The following is a 22,593-nucleotide window of genomic DNA, read 5'->3' as shown; positions in this document are numbered from 1 at the left end:
AGTTGATGGAAATGTTAGCCTAACCTAAGTTGGTCGAGTCCATTAATTTCAATTCAGTTTTATGACTAAACGTTGGCTACAAGACTCTTGTCCCGACAGTCTAGTGTTTGCTCCAGATGGCTGTGGGAAATGTTCCGGAGTTGTTTTCCTTAATGCATCTGTCTGTTTTCAATCTCTGCAGGTGGCTTTTCGCCTGGATTTCGAGTTCAGCAAATCTATTTTCCTCCAAAATCTGGAGATCTCTTTGACTGCCAACAGGTCAGCAATAACATTATTTTTCTCCCTTTTTTATTTTTTACATCCACTTGTTATCCCTCCGCACCCTGCTTGACTTCTGTTTAGTTTTGGTAGTCCCATTCCTCTCTCCCTGTTGTCAGTGCCCCCTCCCCACCACCACTGCCTGCATCCCGTTCTTCCCCAGGCTGTTTCCCTCTCTGATGATTCTGAGTCAGAGCAGGGAGGCTTCCGAAATGTATACCTATTTATCTGAGTGTCTAGCCTACCTCTTCCCAAAGGCTCAGCAGTTGGTGAATGGTGTATTTAAAAGAATGAAATTGCAGGTGCTAAAACCTCAACGATTCAATAGCTCTGTGAACTCCACAATGCTCTGGGTGCACAGAAATTATTTGCCATCCAAGTAAGATGAACGGGTTTCTAGGGCATTATGAGAGAGGCAGGAAAGCTTTTCTCTGTGAATTTTCTCCACCACATGCATGCATACTTTGGAACTCCCTGCCTATTGACATCAGGTGACTTCTGAAAACATTTCTGTTCCAAACATGCAGAATGTTGACATACGTACAAACCTGGTTTTTGGCTTATTGATGATTTCAATTATTTTTGAAGTGTGATGTATGTGTCTTTAAGTTTTATATAATGGTTTTTAACTGCTTTTTTTTAAAAAAACTGATAATCTTTTTGTTCATTTTTTTGTAAACTGCTTTAATATCATTTCATTTACAATCAAGTTCTGCATACATTTTATGAAACAACTAATTCACCAAACAAATAAGATAGCTTATTTGTTACAATTCTATCTTGCCTTTTCTCCTAGGCACTTAAATAGCCCCCACGTATTCTGGCCTGTTTCTTCTATTTCAAATTCTATTCCTTTTTTAAAAGGGGGGAGGGGGTCACAGGTGAGAGGGAACTGAATGGGCATGGCTAGTGGATGAGGGGCATGGCTTCAAGGCCCAGCAATACCTGTAGGAGTCCCAACCCACCCAAACTTGCATCACTGACAAAGGGACGGAAGTAAGCTTCGATGTCCCCATGCCAGAGACAGCAAAGTGACCATTTAGACCAGGCATCCCCAAACTTCGGCCCTCCGGATGTTTTGGATTACAATTCCCACCATCCCTGACCACTGGTCCTGTTAGCTAGGGATCATGGGAGTTGTAGGCCAAACCATCTGGAGGGCCGCAGTTTGTGGATGCCTGATTTAGACAGTGCGGCCCTGATGCTGTTCCTCATCCTTCACATGAGTGAACTCTTGTCCAGCACAAGTTACCGTATATACTCGAGTATAAGTCGACCCAAATATAAGCCGAGGCACCTAATTTCCCTACAAAAATGTGGGAAAGCTTATTGACTCAAGTATAAGCCGGTTCACCTTTGCCACTGTGGTAGAGGAGGAACGAGCAGCCCAAAGCAGCCCTTTGGGCTGCTCCTTCCTCTTCCTCCTTTGCTGCTGTGGAGCTCACCACATCGCAGGGTTTCGAACCGCCATTCTTCTGATCAGCAAGCCCTAGGGCTCTGTGGTTTAACTCACAGCGCAATGTTCCCTTGTGTTATACAGAGAAGGCTGGGATCCTGTCCTGTTTAAGCAGGAGCCAGGGAAAATGAGCACCTGTGGGGTTTTAATACTTCCTTAACTGATAGGCTTTCTGCCTTCTGGGGTCTAAAGTTTGCATTTATGTGAGCAGTTCAGGAATGGAACAAGCTGCCTGGGGAGAGTAAAGAACCGCCGTTCTTGTACACTTCTTAAGGAATGGTTGACTTGAGTATAAGCCGAGGGCAGCTTTTAAAGCACAAAAAGTGTGCTGAAAAACTAGGCTTATACTCAAGTATATATGGTAAATCCTCGGTTCCTGCAAACTGTGAAAATTGCATACATTTATGTATACATATGCTAGTAAATATCTTTGGCGGGGGGCATTGTCTAGCTGTGCTGTGAAAATATACAGAGGCTGTCATTGTTTGCGCGCGCGCACACACACACACACACACAAGCCCAATAAATGTTGCTTATAAAATTTGAGCCTTTGTGAAACCTGCCAGGTCTCCCTCGCTCCTAAGAGACCCCAGGCGCTATGAAAACAAAGCTAACTTTGGTGGTTAGAAAACCCACAGTTGCACTTGTGAATCACAGCTCCCTCCCGTTGCCCGTATGATGGCAGAGGCACCTTTTCCAGCATTGTGCCAAACCCGCTGGAGAAATCGGGTCAGGGGAGGAGAAAGACCTCACATTCCATCCCTTAAAAATGTAAATATCCCCATTCCAAGGGAACTTCCACACAGTACCTTATTATGGGTTCAATGGTGGGTCAGTCACCATCTCTCAGTTTTGAATTTTTGCTAAAAGGGGGGGGGAGAGAGAGAATTCAAATAATTACTTCCCCGTAGGTGTGTTTAAGGTACGGATGCTAAATTGCTATCACAGAAATGGCAGTGGAGGCGATGTTTCACATGTGGGTGGAAGTTCCTTAAACTTGGGGAGAGAGAGAGAGAGAGAGAGAGAGAGAGAGAGAGAGAGAGTGCTTAGAGAACCCAGAGCTGTGTCAAAAATTGGTAAGATGAGCACTTGGAAAATGACAGAAATTTCTGTTCACTTCAACTGCAGAGTGGATTAACTTTGCACAGCTCGTGAATCATGCTGTGTCAGCCAGAAATCCCCTTTTATACGTCTCTATATCCCGCTAGGCCAACATAGTATTGGCGAGTGGCAAGGGGAAAGTTCTGCCTGCTGCCAAAGTCACCAAGAGCATAAGTAAGAGAAATTGCTACTCTTGGAAAGGGGACCAGCGCCAACCCTGGCATTGATGCCACAGAAGAAAAACTGAGCGCTGTGTGTGTGTGTGTGTGTGTGTGTGTGTGTGTGTGTGTGTATTTATAAGTGCCAACAGCTCCTAATCTCATTCAGTAGGAACTTCTTGTAAGCAGCCCAGGTCCACAACTTTTCTCATGCAGCTGAATCTGAGCAGGCAGCTGCTTACAGCCCCTCCATGCGCATTCACAAATAATTGTGCTCATGGTGGCATCTGCACACTTCTCCTCCATCCCATTTTCAATGCTCTTTGCTCCTGGAACAGTTTTGGGGCAGACCTACTGCTCCATTTCCCCTCTGTGCACATTTCGCAGCTTCCTGCTGAAATCCTGTAGCTGTACCCTGGGAGACCAGGGTTCTAGTCTCACTTGGCCAGGAAGATCCCTGGGTGACCTGGGGCCAGTCACAGTCTCTCAGTCTAACCCTACCTCACAGGGTCGTTGTGAGGCTAAAGTGGAGAGGAGGGGAGAAGAAATACTTACACCACCTTGAGCTCTTTGGAGGGAAGGTGGGATAGAAAAATAATAATATAAATAAATAAATAAATAAATAAATTATACAAACATACCCCTCCCATCCAGCTGGGTTCCCCCAGCCACTCTGGGCGCTCCCAACACAATATTTAAAACACGATAAAACATCAAACATTAAAAACTTTCCTAAACAGGACTGCTTTCAGATGCCTTCTCAAAGTCAGATAGTTGTTTATTTCCTTGACATCTGACGGGAGGGCGTTCCACAGGGTGGGTGCCACTACCAAGAGGACCCTCTGCCTGGTTCCCTGCAACCTCACTTCTCGCTGTGAGGGAACCTCCAGAAGGCCCTCAGCACTGGACCTCAGTGTCCAGGCTGAATGATGTTGTAGAAGACACCTTCAAAAAAGCACCAGTTTGAAGGGGCCTTGGCCTTCTCATCAACATTAGCCCATTCCCTGTTAATCTGATGACTTCTGATTCCTGCTGTGTCACCTAAATGAGCTTCTGGTTCGTCTGTATTCTAGTGACAGCGAGGAACAGGAAAACACCAAAGAGGACAATTCTGCCCTCCTAAAGTTTCCGCTGAAGTATGAAACAGACCTGCTTTTCACCAGGTACTTCTGATGGCCTTGAGTGGAGTCTTTATAGCACTTTGATTTGTTAACACTTCAATAATCAAACAGCATTCCAGAACATCTCTTATGCGAGAGGACTGCAGTTAAAAACCTTGCAACCTGTAGGGTTCTATGGGGGTCCGTATCTTGCAATTGTTAACACTGAAATTTCCACCCGCTGTGTGCATTCATGCTCCTGTTTAATGAGCACTCACTATGTTTCCAGTGTGGGGGTTTTAATCTGAGTTCACACAGCATTATTAAAAATGTAGGTGTATCCTGGACTTACTACTGCCACTACTACTACTATGAATTACCTGCTCTTCACCCTAAGGTCCCAGTGCAGATTAGAGCATATTAAGAACAATATTAAAAACAATTTCAAACACCTTGCTTCTTATAAGGTACTACTGTTTGGTGTGTTGATTGGAGCCCTTAAGCTGTTCCTAATTCACCTCTAGCCAAGGTGTGACCACCTTTGCATGGGATAAAGACCTCCAAAGGATGTATACAAACAGAAATGAATCTGACACTAATGAAGCCCTGCTGATGTGAACTAAGGGGCAAAAGAGCTCAGCTGTGAAACACCCTCAGTGGGGAAGGGGGGAAGGGGAAAACTTTACTGTGCTCTAAGGCAGAAATGTGAACACACCCTTAGTTGAACTATGGATGGATGAGTTTTCTCCTTTTTGCTGTTATTCAGGAGTCCCAGCCAGAATTACTACGAGGTCAAGTCAAACAATTCTCTGGAGAGATATGACAGCATCGGTCCGCCTTTTAACTGTACCTTTAAGGTAGTGGAGGAACTCTGGTGGGGGAAGGGGGCGAGGGATGTCCCCTTGCAGAAGGGTATTGATCCGGCATGTGTTTGTCAACTTTCACAGCTGCAGAATCTGGGCCTCTTTCCTGTTGATGGGATGGCTATCAAAATCACAGTCCCCGTGGCCACACGGGGAGGCAATCGCCTTCTGCAGCTAGCAGGCTTCCACGTGGATGAGGTAGCCAGAGCTTTTATTTGTGATTCTTAGGGGGGGGGGGTAAAAATAGCTTCAAAGGACCTTTAAGGCATGGGTTACAAATCAGGATGCTCCAGCAGGAAGCCGCAACATAGGGAGTTTCCCCCCCAAAATTGATTGTGTGATCATAGCAACCTCCCAAGTTAATGTGCTGTCATGGTGCTCAGACTTTCCCCTACCCCTTGCAAGCAACTTCCAGTTCTAGGATCAAACCCCTTTGGCTTACGTAAAGACTTGTGGTGCTTACCAGGAAGAGCCATGGCTCAGGGGCACAGCATCTGCTGCGCACGCAGAAGGCCCCAGGGTGGGGCTGGGAAGGGTGCCTTTCTGAAACCCTGGAGAGCTGCTGCCAGTCCGTGTCGATGATATTGAGCTAGATGGAACCCAGTGGTCTGGCTTGGCAGTCTCCTGTGTCCAGCTTTAGTGCTTTTTATAAAACTGGGCCTCCAATGGCAAATTTGGCAGGCTGTACCGTCCTCCCATCCAGATGTTGTGTCATCTCTTGGTTTCCTCCCATCTGTTCTGCTAATAGTCACCCTCTTGACCCAATTATTACAGTTTTTGGCTCCGAAAGGAAGCTGTCTTAGACTAAAGCCAGGCCATTGCTTCCTCTAACTCAGTATCTCCTACAATGACTCACAGCAGCATTCCAGGGGTTCCAGGCAAGAGGCGTTCCCAGCCCCACGTGGAGATGCAATCGGGGATTGAACCCTGAGCCTTCTGCACCCATGGCAGGTGCTCTGCCACTGAGCTACAGCCCTTCTGCATTAATTGTGCACCCAGGGCTCCATCCACTTCCACACATGGCTGGCTGGGGAAGTGGAAAAGTTTAGGCGCCAGCAGCAGCAGAGAGCCAAACCTCCCACTGGCATTTAATGACTAGCTTGTAAGGTCATGGAACAATTTCCCTCCTAGAGGGACTGTTGCTGGAATCCAGGTGCCCATTAAATCACAGGGCACATTTTGTGTGCTGCCTTGGGAGGGGTGGATCAGGGCTGGGCTGGGCTGGCTGCAGAAGCGGAAGCTGTATTTTAGGGGCAAGGATGTGCACAGGGGGAGCAAATCCCCCAAACAGGCTGTCCATTCTGCGTCATTCTTTGCGGGATGTATCTTTGGATTTCTGTTCCCAGTGAGCTATTCCAGCTTCCCTCTTCTATTATAGGAACACATAACGTGCCACATTGGGGGGAACAACACAGACTACCGAAGGACACCCTCTGACGAGGACTTGGGGCGCCACCCCCAGCTGGTATGTAATGCCCATCTTTCTGTGCTGGACTTCTGAAAACACAAAATCAAATCCTGTGTGCTGAGGCAAGACTTGAACATAGGGCTCAAATTCTGGTCCATCTTTTTAAAAAAGTACCGGGATGCAATGTCATTGCCAAGGTATTCACAACCTGCATGACATTTCCTGTGCAATGAATACTTTTTATGTCTGGGGGGCTTTACTGTTACCCAGTAGTGATGTATGGAAGTGAGAGCTGGACCATAAAGAAGGCTGGTCGCCGAAGAATTGATACTTTTGAATTATGGTGCTGGAGGAGACTCTTGAGAGTCCCATGGACTGCAAGAAGATCAAACTTATCCATCCTTAAAGAAATCAGCCCTGAGTGCTTACTGGAAGGACAGATCCTGAAGTTGAGGCTCCAGTACTTTGGCCACCTCATGAGAAGAGAGGACTCCCTGGAAAAGACGCTGATGTTGGGAAAGATTGAGGGCACAAGGAGAAGGGGACAACAGAGGACAAGATGGTTGGACAGTGTTCTTGAGCCTGACCAAACTGCGGGAGGCAGTGGAAGACAGGAGTGCCTGGCGTGCTCTGGTCCATGGGGTCATGAAGACTAAACGACAACAAGCAAACATGGAAAACGAGGTCAGATAGCAAATTGACTTTGGGCTGATGCACTCAACCAGCCTTTCTGAAGTCATAAACAATAAATAAATAAAACACATCAAAAAATACACAGCCAAATGGAAAACAATTTCCATATAAATCATAAAATCTAAAACTAAGAATACAGCATTATTATCAATCACAATTTAAAATGACACAGATAAAAAATAAAAGCAATTTGAAAACAAAAACAGAAAACAAAAACAGAGCCCTCTCTGCCCCGCAGCTGCAGCACTCCTTTATGGAGCCTGTCAGGCCCCCCACCCAAGCCAGGTGGAGAGAAGCAGGGCTGGGCCCTTTAGGCCCCCAGCAGGTCAGTCCTGGGCAGCACCATTATAACTGAACAAATCATAAGTAAGAACTTTCTTGTTTCCTCCCTGCTTCTTGGTGCCATCAGGGGAGGGAGAGGATTCCTCAAGCCTGACACCAAGTTGGTCACTGCCTCCAGTGGGAGTGAGTTCCATAGTTTAACTATGTACTGCATGAAGAGCTTCCTTTTATCCGTCCTGCTAAAAGGGGAAAAAGTGCTTCCTTTCATCCAGCATGAGCAGCGTCCGACCACCTCATTGTGGATGCAGCAAATTCGAGTGAATGCCCAGTGATGGTCACCCACCTGCCCACTCAACTGCATTAGTCGTCCTACTTCCAGGTGGGAGGAATTAGCCTCGTTATGGTCCTCTCCACTTCTAACTCCCTTTTTCTTTTTCTTTTTCTTTTTAACCCCTTCCAGAACTACAGTAATTCTGATGTGATATCCATAGACTGCAGTGTAAATCTGGCTGCCAATGGAGAAGTCAGCTTCCTCTTGCATGGAAATCTGTGGATGAAGTCACTGAGAACTGTAAGGGCGAGTCAGCAAACGGTGTAGCTTCCAGCGCTATCCTCACTGAAGGCTGGCAGATTATTGTGCTTATGCCGCTGGGCTGTATCCCGAGCTAGCCCCTGACTCCAGGGAGCTGGGCCACGAGGCGGTTTTCAAACTTCCTCTTTTATCGCCAACTTTTTCAGCTGCTAGTCATTCCCCGCCCGTCCCCAATGGAATCCTCCCTCTCTACGTAGCTGGGAAACAAGATTTGTCATCCTCTTGAGTGCCACATCAACACCATTTGCTTAATTACACCAAATAATGAAAGAATTAGGTCAAGCCAGGAACATCTGTGACCTCTTTTTCACTAAGATGAGTGCAGGGGGTGAGACACTCCCTGGTTTAAAGCAAAGTGTTCTTTTTAACGCCTCATACAGCCAGCCAGCTTGATTTTCTATTCTTTATACACACCCTTCATCAAATTGTTTTTATCTATTTTTTTTAAACAAAAACCCTAAAAGTGGTTTACAAAAAGACTAAAACAACTAAATTATCAGTTATGAACTGATCTGTGTATCTGAAGAAGTGTGCATGCACACGAAAGTTCATACCAATAACAAACTTACTTGGTCTCTAAGGTGCTACTGGAAGGGAAAAAAATTTTTTAGTTAAAAACAGTTTAGGACAACTGTTTCAAACAGCGTTTCCCAAACTTGGGTCTCCAGCTGCTTTTGGACAGACATTATTATTATTATTATTTTATTTATTAAATTTGTATACCTCCCTTTACTTGCTGGTCTCAGGGCAGACATCAAGGGAGTGATGCTGCAGCACAGAAAGTTATTTTCCTTGGTTTATCACTTGAAACATTCCAGGCAGGAAAGAGAGCTGCTCTTACAAATGACACAACCCCTGGTTTGCTCAGATCAGTGAAAAGGCCCCCCCCCCCAAACAAGCTGAGTAAGCGACTAGCTGAACTGTCCACTGCTGAGCCCCCTCTTGTGACTCTTATCTTGCCCTGTCTTTTCAAGATGAAATTCAAGTCGCTGAGATTTGTGATTAACGCCGTCCTGCAGAGAGGGTTCCGCAGTGCCTTCGTCTTCAGAGAGGACGATCCCAGTCGGCAGGTGAGTAGCTTGACCTCAGGCGCTCATCAGATCTCACAGAATTGTAGAGTTGGAAGGGACCCAAAGGGACATCTAGTCCAATCCCCCTGCCATGCAGGAATTGCAGCACATGTCCGAACCCTTGTGATCTGGGAGGCCACAAGCAACTTGGGCAAGGAATGGTACGCACCGGACCTGGAATTTGTGTTTGGAGAAGTGTGGTATGTCGTGGGGGTGATGGATTTATTGGGAAGAAGGAAAACCTGCTTCTGAAATTGCTGCTAAGTGGGTTCAAAGGAACCCAGAAGCCTGCAGTCAAAGATACGGTTTCCCATCCATAAGTGAACTGCATCACCTGGCTTGCCTCTTCTCTTCTCTCAGACCATTTTGACTCCTAATTTGATGGCAACAAAATTTGCCATTGGGTTTAGATGGCAATTGGGGAAGGGCAAATCATTTTTGCTTTCAGTTACCAATGTAACATTTCAGATTGCATCTACACCAGACACATAGTGTGAAATAGCCATGCTTTGTTCACTCACTTTTTACAGGGCAAATAGTCATGGACAAAACATCTTCTTCTCGTGCTTTCCCTGTTCAGCGTCTGCTTCCCCACCCAGAGCTCAGAAAAACTGACTTTAAAAAAAAGAAAAACAGCTGTGCAATTTCCCCAGATGACCCATCATGCAGCTTTCCTGTGGGTTTCAGGCTGGTTATGGCCTGTATAGAGTGCTCCAGCCATTTCCTTCTCTGGGGTTTGTCTCTCCTGTCTAGCAATTAACTCTCTCACTTTAACATTCCCTTTCCAAATAGCATTGCCTTTCTATCAGTTCCCTCCTGCTACTCTTTAAACTGAGTCAAGAGGGCAGGAAATATTTAATCCTTTCCTGCTAAGCCATAGTCCCAATTAAAATTGTATTCCCACACACACACACACACACACATATATTTGGAACTGCCCACTGGGCCGCAGAATGTCATCTGGATTCCAGCAGTCTGGAAGCAAAGTTCCTGATCCACTAGCCGTTCAGAGCAGAACAGCAATGACTGGGTCCTGCTATGTTGCCCTTATCTGAAAGCACCAGTTGCAAATCCAGTTTAACCCAACAGGGGTAAACTGCAGCTTTTGCATCCAGCATCTCTCCTTAGGAATTAGGCCCCAATGAGGGCCCCTCATGCTCTTGAATAGACTTGTGCTTGCAGCCCTGGAAGAAGTGATGGTTAAATAAATGCATATATGAGACAGAGCGGAAGAACATTATGGCATGCTCTTCGTTTCTGAAATGTCATTCAAAAGTGGGGCGCTGGTGCCCTCTGCTGGCAGTAGACGACAGTATGTGCTTGTCATGGGCACACTTCTGCAGAGTGAACCCAAACATACATAACCAAACTTGCTTCTTCTTTTTCAATTCCATACAAATCACATCCGTCACCCTGCTCCTTTTTGGATGCAAAAGGGGTTAAAAGTCAGGGGGGGGTCCATTCAAAGAGCCAGTTGGTAGAATCATAGAATTGGAAAGAATCCCATGAGCACTCTAGTCCAATCACAGGAATCACAGCTAAAGAATCCATGACAAGTGGCTGTCCAACCTCTGTTTAGAAACCTCCAATGAAGGAGAGTCCACCACCTTCTGAGGTCATCCATTCCACTGTCAGGCAGCTCTTACCCTCAGAAGGTTTTCCCCCAAAGTTGCACATGTTCTTGTTGTGTATTCCTCTTGCAGGTCACGTTTGAAATCTCCAAGATAGAGGAGTCCCAAATCCCCATCTGGATCATCATTGGGAGCACCTTAGGTGGTCTCCTCCTGCTGGCCCTCCTTGTGCTGGCGCTGTGGAAGGTGAGTCCCTCTCCCACCAGAGCTGCATTTAGGGGAGCGCGACCAGTTTGGTTGCACTGGGAGTGGAGCCATGGGGGTGCCACAACTATGGTGTAATGGTCACACAGTGTCACACAGGGTGCTGCTGAAATCCGAGACCCTGCCCCCCTCAAAGTCCGCCACTGCTCCAACCACCCCTTGGCCTGATGGGAGCTGTAGTCCAAAAACATCCCCCCATGGATGAAATATGTTCCTCACCAAAGACAGCTTTATATATAAAGTCATTGTCTGCCAGCTGCCCTTTCGGTGGGAAGACAAGAGTAGGAGTTTTTAAAATAATCCATCAAAAAAATCATTGCTCTCTATTCCTACCATTAAACCAATAAATTCATTTCCATGAAAATTGGTCACACTGCTAAACATTTGGCCTTTTCCTTGTTTAACGACGAGGATTGCAATATGAGCCATGTAACAGGAAGAATCTCAGCTGATTGGGGGGGGGGGTTGTTTTGTTTTTTGCCTTCCACCAACCCAACATTTTCTAGTTTAATGTTTGCCCTTTTATACATTTGCATATTTCTTTATTCAGTTGTAAACCAGTCTGAAGTCACTAAGATAGGATATGTCTTAATAAACAAACTAATACCATGATGTCATGTAATGATTGGAGAGTTTGGGCTGGTCCACACTGTTGCCTGTTCTATATTCTGACCATACTGTGTACCCATCAATTCCCCCAGGTCCGAGAGCTTTTCTCATCCTTCTACAGCTGTACCTAGTGAAAATGCGATCTTACCTGTTAGACTGAAGCTCATTTAAGCAAAATCTCCTTTTGGATTTTCCACACATCCGAGAAGACCTGATTTGGCAGGTGCAATTGGATTTTCACAAGGCACAGCTACGGAACTACAAGAAAAGCTCTCAGACCCAGGGGAATGAATTGAGACATGACACAGTCAAAATACAGGTCAAGCAGAAATATAGGCGAGTCCTGAGTTTGAGATGCAGCTGGAAGAGGCAGGGAGCCTCAGCTACATGTGTCCTATCAATAGTGCTATTAATGCCAGGCATATAAATTAATTTTTCTTTATCTTCCTTTTCTTGCAGCTTGGCTTTTTTAAAAGTGCTAACCGCAAGAGAGACGCAGCCGAGAACCAGAACACCAAGGACTTGGACTGAGGCTTCCATCTCCCCAAGTGACTCCCTTGGCTCCTCAGAGCCAAATTTCCTTTGCAATGATGAGATCCCTCACCACCCCTTCCATGTCTTCTCATGAAAGCAACCCCAACTGCTCAGTGTTACCTGCAAGGGGCAAGATGCAGCTGGCTAAAAAGGGACTTCAAACTGGGTTTAATTGCTTCCTTCAGCCTAAGACACTGGAAGCTCTGCAGCAATGGCCTGGAGAGTAAATTTCCAGGGACAAGGGACCCTTTAGTGGCCATCGCTTTCTTGAAAATGACAAATCTTGGCTCCACGAGGCAGACAACTACCATGCCAGAATAGCTCTGCAGTAATTCATAAAAGTCTCCGAGCTCCAGTCCTTTTTATCCGTTCATGGCACAAGCATATCTCACTGGGGAAAGCTTTTCACCCCACCAAAAAAAGGGAAAAACCTGGATCTGCATGGATACCAGCAGCAGCAAACTTGTAATGGGTCTTCACATATTCTTTTTACAGCAACTGCTTATTCAAGATGCCATGGGAGAATGAACCAGACCAATATATTCTGCAAAAGCGGTCTTCAAGAAATTGAGATAACGCAGCATGCCTTCGAAACAAATGAAGTTGCCTTTACAAAATAGTGCAGCATTTGAAATCATTAGCGGACGGGAGGTTCTTTCTGGAACAGAGGACCCTGTGGAGAGTTAATGCTTTAAAAAGCAAGATCCATTCATGTTATCCACAAAACATGTAAGAGGCTGGGTGACTAGAATGAAACAGAGGTTAACTTGCAGGTGGGGACACGTGTTCTCCAGCTATTCTCTAACGCAAGTAAGGGGCACTGTGTGTTTATCTATGAATCAAAAAAGTTACTAGATTCTTATCTGATGCTCCACACCAAATGCTTATGAAGAGCCCAAGTAGGATATAACGCACTGGGCACTTACTCTGTATGTGAAACTCCCATTCATTCCAAAGGGGTGGGTGCAGGATACATGCTCAGAACCAGACCGTCCACCACTCTGCAGTGCCTCTCCCACTCTCTAAATGGAGCAGTTGAAGAGAGAAATCTTTATTGCCTTCTTAATGCACTGAACACAGATACCGACAATTGTAAGCACCTTAATGCAAGCCTTCAATCCTCAGCTGTATATACTTTTTCTGAAAATGTTTACCTTTCTTGTTTTTAAAGTCGACTAAAACAAACCAGTTTGAAGTGTTTCCCCTCAAGTTGTGCAATTTCCAAAAGCAACACATGGAAAATATGTACTATATGTGTATATACTTTTGTACGATGGAAATGTTTTAATTTGACCCTTTTTGTTTCTTTTGCATAATAAAATTATTTATGCTATTGTGAATATTAATGACTGAAAATGAGAAATCAGTTCCACTGAATGCAGTAACCTATGTAAAATGCTGCAGCAGTAGATTGTGGTTTGTGGGATTTTGTAAAAAGAAAATTAAAACTTTTTAAAGTGAAAGTTTTAGATGCAGTCATTTGTCTAAGACTTTTTTTTTTTAAAGGAACTAGGAATTTTGCCTCTTGGTTGGAGAAAACCCAAATGCACACTGATATTCATTAGGTGTTTTGGATCATAGCTCCCACCAGCCTGTCACCATGACTTTGCTGCCTGGGGCTGATAGGAATTGTAGTCCAAAACAGATGGAGGGCACCAGGTTGGTGAAGGCTGCATTAGGAGCAGCCTGACATTAACATAGCTGCAGTTATTTTTAGTTGTCATAGCAAGGACACTTAACTGAAGTGTTGGCAGTGCAAAATTGCTCTCACAGAAAGGGAAGCAGAGACAGGACACATTTGACCCTGGGAATCTCCCAGAGCGCTAGAAGTCTGTCTGGTTCAATTCACCAGCAAACGTTTCCTTCAGGAAAGCCAACCCCAGTTACGTAACTGCTCCACAGCTGCTAGATCAGAGCTCAGGTACAAAAATTCTAAAAGGGTTCTCGACCTTTCCATGCTCTTTCTCCTAGTGACAACATGCCAGCTTTCCTTCCCTCCCTCGCTCACTTGAATCTTCTTAGCAACAAGCTCACTGCCTCGAAACCACCAGCTGTCTTTTAAAACCCAATGCACCCCTTACGACACATTCCAAATCAAAGCACCCAGTCATCCTTGGAAGCTTTTTTTGTTGGGGGGGGGAACCATGTGACTAATGAGAGTTGTAGTCCACAACATCTGGAGGAGACCAGCTTGGCAAAGACCATCAATTTTGCTTTCTGCTTCCCCCACCGAGCTCGTTTGACTTCATGGTTTGTTTTCCAGAGTATTCCAAAGAGACAGATGCTGCCCGGATTAGGATACAAAGCTCCCATATCCCTTCTTCCCTCCCCCAGGCCTTTTTGCAATTGAACTTACAAGGGTGGGTAGAGTATGTAGCATTGCAATAATCTACACTATCAGCATCTGTAAGGCTGCCTCCTTCTGCAGGCATGTTTATGCTCTGTGAAGGGGGATGTGCAGATTTTTTTTTTAATCCTGTTAAAATATAAAGCCTTGAACAGTTCAAGGCTAGCCAACCTGAAAGATCGATCGCCTGCCCCTGTAGAGACCTGTGATGTCACTTAGATCGTATGGGGAAATTCCACTCTGTGGAACATCATAGGGCAGTGACCCAAAAAAGGACATTTTCCACTATTGCCCCTGTAATTATGGAAGGTCTTTCTCTCTGTCATGCATGAAACAGCAGCAATCAGCTGCTTCAGACGTCTTGCAAAGACCTAGCATTTTAACCAAGGTTTCCCTGACCCATAAGGATGGATGCTGCCTATCTGTTTATGAATTCGTTTTTATTCTGTGCTGCAGGCGGTTGGACTAGCTGACCCTCAAGGTCCCTTCCATCTCTACAATTCTATGATTCTATGATCCTGCGGTTTTATGTTGCATTTTTGTAGCAATGTTATTATTTACTGTTTCTATGTTGCATGCATACTACATATATATACTCTATATATGGTAAAATATTGAAACCTGCAGTATTGGAAGACCAGGGACTTGGTCAAAATTGAAGGTTTGACAGAGCTCATGCCTACTGTTTTGTTGGCAGAGGACAATGTCCAGCTCCCAGGCTGCCAATCAATCTTATGAAAAGGAACCGTTTATTAGTTCACAGAACCAGGTTCACAGGACCACTGGTGGCCTTTTATCTCACCACATTAACATTATCTGTATCAAGAGAGGCTGAAGAGCTTGGAATGACCCCTAAGCTTCTTATATGCACCCCAAAATTAAAATGAAACATGAACCTGAGAGTTCACACTGCCATTCGTTTTTACCTTCTCAGAAAAAAGCAAAATTTTAAGTTTTGGAAACAAGTGCTCGTGTTCACAAAGGAGGAAGCTTTGGCAACTTTTACCGGTAAATCATCCTCTCCCCCACCTCATCAGGGAGGAGTTAATATAATTTAATATAATTTGGCCATCGCTCAAAGTCCCATGAACAACGCGCTGAAATGCAGAATGACCTCGGACTTCAGATTGTTCAGAATGAAGTTATCCACACAAACACCACAATACTTGGCCAGCTTGTTCGTTTAAGGCTCAGAAGGGAAGAGCTTAGATGAGCGACTTGTCCATTAATCAAACTACAATAAAATTTAAATGCAATCTTTTCACAACGAGAGGTCTGCTCTTTACCAACATCCCGCAAGAGCAGCTACCAATCACTTTGCAGCGTGACACATCAGGGTTAAGTTTCACATTCAAGATTTTATTTGTAATACAAACACACATACCTGTGCTCAGAATGCCCCTTTTTATTTGAACTCTCTGTTCCTTTTTTAAAAAAAGAAATGACTGCAGAACATTCTTTTCCCAGCTGACAGTTAGAAAGTAGAATTTAAAATCATGGGAAGTGTTTTCAGTAACCTGTCAAAAGAAATGGCATTGGGCTGCTGAAGTTTTCTGCCAAGGAGAGATGCTTTTCACAGGTCAAACATTCTTCATACAATCAAGGTACTGTGAGTGATTTAAAAGATGGCCTTTAGAGAGGATGATTTGAACATGTGCGGGTGGGTGTGGAATCTATTTTTCTGAAGAGTTCCATAATGAAGAGGGCTGAAAAGACAGAAACTGATTCTCAGGGCAGGGTCCTGCCGACACAATTATTCTTCCCTGATCCTTCCCTGCCAGGTTTCTAACATTTTTTGTTTTTTTAATTTTTAAAAAAGATCATTTTTTGAAAACAAAACTTGTTTGCCAGCTACTTGGAAGATTTCAGGAAATGCAGCAGTTACCCAGGTGTGGGATTAAGATCCAGCCTTAACCACTTTACGCTTTATCTTACCGGGGGGGGAGGGGGGACAGGGAACCACACATAAAACAATACAGTCATACCTCGGGTTACGGCCACTTCAGGTTGTGCAATTTTGGGTTGCACACCGCACCGAACCCGCAAGTACCGGAACAGGTTACTTCTGGGTCTCGGCGCTCGCGCATGCGCACAAACACTAAATCGCCTCCTGCATGGATCACGTTCGCAACCCGAGCGTCCACTGTACTCAAATAATGCAAACTATTTCTGCATGCTACTTATCTTAAAGCAGCAAAAGAATGAATTTGAGGAGGTATGCCTGTTTTGCCCCCCTCAACAACCAAATAAATAGTAGTAATTTTAAGTACTGATAAGCAAGCACATTCACACATCTGAATTTCAACCTGCATTTCCCTTTTTCTGTAGCCAAACAATTGGTTATTTTCATCTCATTGCAAGCAGAAATTAAAACTAAATGTTAGTGACAACTCTGGTAGGAACTGAAAGGCATTAAAAACAGGCTGGTGAGGAGTAAATTTCCCTGGATTGCTTTGCATGTTTTAATAAAATCCCAGCAATAAGATCCTTCTCCATTTTCTCTTCCCTTCTTCCTCTTCCCTCCCGCAAAAAGACTTTCCAAACTGCTGCATAGGTAACATGCTGGCTCAATTAATTAAACACAAAACCTCTTTGCAGGTAGCTGCTTAAAGCATTCTTGGCTGTCAATGGTAAAACCCGTGTGCATCGTAGTATCAAAATATTTTACACTCATTCTCATTTTAGCATTTGACTCTCCACCCTGCCCCAGTTCATTAAGAGAAAGGAAAGAAACTTGTTCACTCTGCCGTCGGAAGACAGGTTTTTGCAAATCAAAGCCATGTTAGCCAGTTTACGAGGGGGCTGGTTGGTGTGTGTTTGCTACCAAAAAGAAAGGAGAGGAGAAGGGATTTCTAAAGCTCTGCCCAGTATTTTATTGACAAGAGTTTGACCTTTCTGGGAAGGGAAGGAGCACCACCCCATTGGCGTGGCTAGTGGAATTCAACAAATTCTTCTAGTGTCTTGGGGATCTGGTTGTGGTAGCTGATGTGATAAACCCGCACAGCTCGGGCGGCCAGGCACTTCAGACTCAGCTTCATCTGAGTCTTCAGGAGTATTTCCGACACGCCAGTGGTACTTTTGTCGAGAGGGGTCTTCTTCTGCTTGTTTGTCATGTCTGTGTGAGCGCCGGCCTCAACCAAGCTGATGATGATGGAGTGCAAGGTCAAGAAGTCACTAATGGGCCTGTTGTACTGGACTATGACGTGCAGCGGCGTGTTCCCTTCGTTGTCCACAGCATTGACGTCAGCGCCGCAGTCCAAGAGGAGCTTGGTGACCAGTGCGTTGGGGAAGCTGCAGACGTCGTTGGTGTGGAAGTCGTCCACGGGCGTGCCAGAGTTGACGGCGTGGTGCAGCAAGCCAGAGCCATCTCGCGTCCTGGGATCCAAGTGGATCAAGTTGTAAATCTGCTTGTTGATCCGCGACTGCTCCTCATCCCTGCACTGTGTCTTGGTGGAGATGCACACTAAATACAGGAAGGTGAAGATGTTGCATTCGTAGTTGTCCATGGCTGTGTGGAGCTCAGCATCCTGAGAGCTTTTGACCCGGGCCATCCCTTGCTCTATCTCCAAGACGCTGCACCTCAAGACGCTCTCAATGTCCTTGGCTTTCACCGGCTCATTCAAGTGTATCATCTGAGAGAAGACTTGAGCAAACCGGAGGAGGTCCTTGTGGGTATTCCTATTGCCTTTCTGCCGCAAACGCAAGGCGTGAAGCCAGAGCTTGATGCACTGCTCAAACTGCATGTTATCTGCGTAAACGGCACCGCGGTAAATGATGGGGTGCGAGACATCAATGTTGTCGGAGCCCAAAATTCGTTCTCGGACGATGAGGCCCTCCATGTGGAGAGCATCCCGGTCCTGCCGAATGGATTCCAGCTCTTGAGGAGTCCGGCACTCTGTCCGGCTACCGTAGGCTTCTATCTGAGGCAGAACCTCCTTCTCTATAATGTTCTCGCTATCTCTGTACCGCTCCAGCATGGCTAAATACAAATAGTGATAGGTCTTCATTATATCGTAGTTTTCTCGGTCGTTGGCAAACGAGGCACCAAGGAGCTCCAGAGCTTCTATCCGGCTCTTGCGGTTGCAGTCGGCGTGCGCCAGCAGCAGCTCAACAACGTCAGCCTTGCAGCTCTCGGCAGCCACTTTCAGAGGTGTCATTCCATGGCCGTTCACCATCATGGCAGATTTCCACTTCACCAGCTCACGGACGATCTCCAGGTGACCAGCCTCCGCCGCAAAGTGCAATGCTGTTGCGCCACAGTGTGCTTTGGCATTGGGGTCCGCATGCTGCTCTAAAAGGTAGCGCACCACATCCACATGGCCCTTGTAAGCAGCGATCATAAGGCAAGTGTTGTCATACTTGTTGGCGATGCTGATGTTGGCATTGTTCTCCACGAGGTACTTCACAATGTCAAGCCGGCCGTCAAAGCATGCAGCGCGAAGCGGAGTAGAGTTGGTCACGGTTGTGTGGTTGACGTTGGCTCCGTGGCTTACCAAGAGCTTGACGACTTCAAAGTGGCCAGCCCCAGCTGCACACCAGAGGGCCGTGGCGCCATCGATGACATAACTATGGAAAGAAAGAGACCGAAAGTTAAAATTGGTGCAATTTTTTTTTAAAAAAATCTTCAAAGTAATATCCTATAAAGCAGCCTAGAGTCAGTGAGCAGAAGAATTTCAGAAGGATAGGGAATGCAAGGGCTAGGCTCACAATGGGTGGCTGGATGTGGGCAGAAGAGTTGGACAAGTACACTTAATGAAATTTCTAATTTGCAGGACAGCACAACTTCTAGCAAATGGGGCATGATTTTCCAAAACATGGAGAAAATCCAATCTGTAACTGAGGCAGGATTCATCTCAACCCTGCAGTTGATGGCAACCAATCCTCGAGCTTTCTAACAGCTACAGGGAGGACTCAGACCAAAATAATGAATATAGTTTAAAAAAACCAAAACCACCTAATGAGGTGGTATTTGCATTCAGCAGCCATACTAAAGAGAACACAGAGTGTTTGCCATCTTGGATACACCTAGTAGTAAAAGTTTGTCACATGTATCCAAATACTTTGGGATAACCCTCATGACATTTGGACAAATGTGACTCCATATATTAGTAAAGAGAAGGCAAAAGGAGTTACCAAACATTCAGTTGCAGAAATGGGACAGTGATAACATCTTTCAGCCTTGGGACTGCACTGCCTACCCCAGGAGAAAGCATTAAGCAATTTTTCAAACTGTTTTAACCTGTCAGTTGCATCTCACCACGCCTGAATAAAGAACCCCAGGCCAAAAGACTTTTCAGACAAATGTGTTTAAATCAATTACAGCTTTTATATTTAGAGGGAGCTTCTTGTCAGAACATGCTGGTACAACAAAGCAGCAATTGATCTTAAGGGCAGTTCAAAGGAAATAAGGAAGTCTTACTGCAGAACACGCAAAATAATTCTGAGGCTGGGAAACAGAGGATTTTCACAACAGCTATGGCTTCCTTGGATGTTTGTTGTTGCTGTTGCTTTGACTCCTATGCTGGCAGGGACGGGGATATTTTTTACCACCCATTTGTTTACCATCTACTACGTTGCATGTCAGTGTCAAGCACTGTCAGTTGTGAGATTCTGGAGTTCTCCCTAGTGACTCAAACAGTGGCCTAACCTCTCCAAACTATCTAAGATCAACAAGTGATTAACACAGAATCTCAGGAGGCTTACACCGTAATTACACCGTAGTGTAATCTCTGATAATCTAATGAGGTACTCCAGCAAAACTCAATTAGGAGGGACTTATCCACAAAAGTCTAATTCATATAACTGGAATGGCAGCAGAAGAAGTAGGCTGCAGAAAGTAGCTGTCCTTCTCCCCCATCCCAAATCTGATGATGAGTAGTCCCATATGACAACCCCACCCCAAGTTGGCTTTCTGTCTTCAAAAGAAATATTCTCAGCTGTTTAATTATCTCCAAAAGAAAACATTTTTGTATAGTTTTAGAGCTATGTTGGGATTACTATCCTGTCAACTTCACCAGAAACTGAAACACAATAATAATACCTAGTCCATTTCAACAGGAGCAACGGACAGCTAGGAGGTATGGCTGCAGAGACAAGTTTGGTACAGCCTCTGCTCCCCTCTCTGATGGCATGTCCCACAGCTCCCAGCAACCCTACTCCTCAGCGATGTCACAGAAAGAAATTATCAAGTGCCTTTGGCAAAAGCTAAAACATCCCATTACCAGGTAGATATGCGTATGGGAAATGTTGATCCTTACATGTTTAAATGCTGTGCTTGCGCTTTGGCTCAATTGCCTTAGGGAAGAATAAGAACTACTTCCAAAAGTAAGAATTCTAATATAATTCTTACGACCCCAATTGGCATTACTGTCACGCCTTGGAAGAACAGACATATGGAGCTGAAATGGAGCTGAAATCTTTCATGTGAGGCCTTTGAACCACTTTTTAAATATATTCCCGATTGTACCTTGGCTCTTTGTCAATAGCTCCTTCCAAGCATTACTCACATGGAGGCTCTGTGTGTTAAGTCACCTTCTGATAACAGGACAGTGGTGGGATCCCTCTGCCTCTTAACAGGTGAAGCTTCCCTCGTGTAAGTAACACATGAAGGGGGCCAATGTATCCAATCAATGTCCCTGTACGTATAGGAAATTGGATTTAACCAGGACTTTGAACAATTCCATGAGTTGCATCTTATCCAGTAGGCTAGATAACTCATGCCATTCATTTTTCACTGTTCCCCACACTATTTTCTACAAACCACTGCCACATGTAGGAGAGAAAGGAAGAGTTCCTAGTCCTCACAACTGCAATACAATGGGAAAAATTAGAAAGGACCAGGCACTGGCTAGAGATTGGCAGGAGAGGACATATCTGTGTGCACCTTCTCCTGAAGCATCACCTGGAATTAGTTGGTAAGTCATCTCAAAAGTGTTGGTCTATACAGGTACCTTTCTGCATTGTGCCTGTTCTTTATTTACGGTCCAGCACAGGTAGGGTTATGTAAATTGATCCAGGGGAAGGTCTTGCCTCACAGCAGGCAGCTTTCGGCTCCTTCCGCTTTTATGATTCTTGGAAGGTCATTTATAGAAACAGCATATGCCAATCAAATGAAGGCATGATGTAACCTACTATATTCCATTGATTGAAAGGAAGCACCACAACAGGCAGGCTGAATTTATCAATCCACAGGACCATCCCATCTTCTCCTGTTAGAAAGAAGCCAAAGGCCTCCTCTGTGACCACGTGCCACACGTACGTACGTACCCATCAAAACGGACCGTGCCAGTCTGCTGGGTCTGCACACGGTAGTGCTCCAGGAGCAGGCGCACAACTTTGGCATGCCCATTGCGGGCAGCGATGATTAGAGGTGTCGACCGCTGCCCACCCTGGTGGGTGACGTAGCCCAGCAAGTAGCGGATGTCGCTCTCCGAGCGGTTCAGGAGCAGGGCTGCCAAGGTCAGCACCCGCCCCTCGCTGGCCGCCTTGTAGACGTAGCCCGCCAGGCTCTCCATGGCTGCCTGCTCCTCCCGGGACCGCCAACGCCAGCCGCCAACCTCCCCAGCTGGCGCCAGGGCCGAGCCGGGATCTTCCTCCTCCGCCTCCTCCGCCTCCGTGGCTCCGCAGTGGGGAGGTGCATGCGGGCCGACCCCCTTGGGGTCAAGGGGGGCACCAGGGCTTCTCGTCGTCCTGCCGTTCCCCGCCACCACCGCACACGGTTCAGGCCAGCTGTGTCACCCCCAAGCGCCTGCCTTTGGGAGCCCCAGGCCCCATGCTCACTGGGGGGGCAGCCTACCCCCCGCGGTGCCCCCTCCTGCTCAAAAGGGACCCTGGCTGAGGGACTCTGCCTGGGTTCGCACGCACAGCAGTTCCAGGCGAGGCTGAAGCCGCAGCTCCTGCCTCAGGCGGCGGCCGCCCGCAGGAGCCCAAACCCCAACCCGGGGAGCGGGGCAGACGAAGGCCTCGGGGTGCCAATTCCCTCAGCCGGGCTCCCCGGAAGGCCTCTGCGAAGTGCCTGGGAAGCTGGACTGGAGGCCTCTCGGTGCGGCCGCAGCTCCCCGGAAGGCTCGCCGAGCGCCCGTCTTGGCGGCGACGGAGGATGGCAGCGGGAGAGGGAGCGCAGGCGGCTACGAGCCGCCGCAGGTGCCCTTCACGGCCGCCGGACCGGCTTTCGCTTCCCTCCTTCCCTCCCTCCTTCCCTGCGCTTCGGCTCCCGGAAGCGGAAATGGCCAGGCCGGTCCCCTTGGAATCGGAGCCGGACTGGGAAACCTCCGCCCGGAGGAGAAAC

The 22,593-nt window shown here is 46.3% G+C and overlaps 2 protein-coding genes across 2 annotated transcripts in view; one reads left to right on the top strand and one right to left on the bottom strand.

The window, feature by feature from the left end:
- ITGA11 (integrin subunit alpha 11) overlaps window positions 1–13,422 on the top strand; it is an 86,690-nt gene extending 73,268 nt beyond the window's left edge. The window contains exons 22-30 of the mRNA XM_033167500.1: window positions 182–258; window positions 4,047–4,136; window positions 4,840–4,930; window positions 5,021–5,134; window positions 6,315–6,401; window positions 7,780–7,890; window positions 8,886–8,981; window positions 10,685–10,798; window positions 11,885–13,422. Of these exons, the coding sequence (XP_033023391.1) occupies window positions 182–258; window positions 4,047–4,136; window positions 4,840–4,930; window positions 5,021–5,134; window positions 6,315–6,401; window positions 7,780–7,890; window positions 8,886–8,981; window positions 10,685–10,798; window positions 11,885–11,956 (852 nt within the window). The 3' untranslated portion in view covers window positions 11,957–13,422. The remainder of the gene's footprint in view (window positions 1–181; window positions 259–4,046; window positions 4,137–4,839; window positions 4,931–5,020; window positions 5,135–6,314; window positions 6,402–7,779; window positions 7,891–8,885; window positions 8,982–10,684; window positions 10,799–11,884) is intronic.
- A 3,625-nt stretch (window positions 13,423–17,047) lies between these two features.
- Window positions 17,048–22,106, bottom strand: FEM1B (fem-1 homolog B). Its single transcript, XM_033166692.1, has 2 exons — window positions 21,573–22,106; window positions 17,048–18,872 (listed from the first exon to the last, which is right to left on the bottom strand). The coding sequence occupies exons 1-2, from the start codon at window positions 21,818–21,820 to the stop codon at window positions 17,237–17,239; spliced, it is 1,884 nt and encodes a 627-aa protein (XP_033022583.1). The 5' UTR covers window positions 21,821–22,106; the 3' UTR covers window positions 17,048–17,236.
- Window positions 22,107–22,593: the final 487 nt, after the last annotated feature.

Source organism: Lacerta agilis, chromosome 13 (genome assembly GCF_009819535.1).
Source record: "Lacerta agilis isolate rLacAgi1 chromosome 13, rLacAgi1.pri, whole genome shotgun sequence".
Taxonomy (NCBI): Eukaryota; Metazoa; Chordata; class Lepidosauria; order Squamata; family Lacertidae; genus Lacerta; species Lacerta agilis.
The sequence above is the reverse complement of the archived record's forward strand: the minus strand, read 5'-3'. Positions and strand labels throughout refer to the sequence as shown.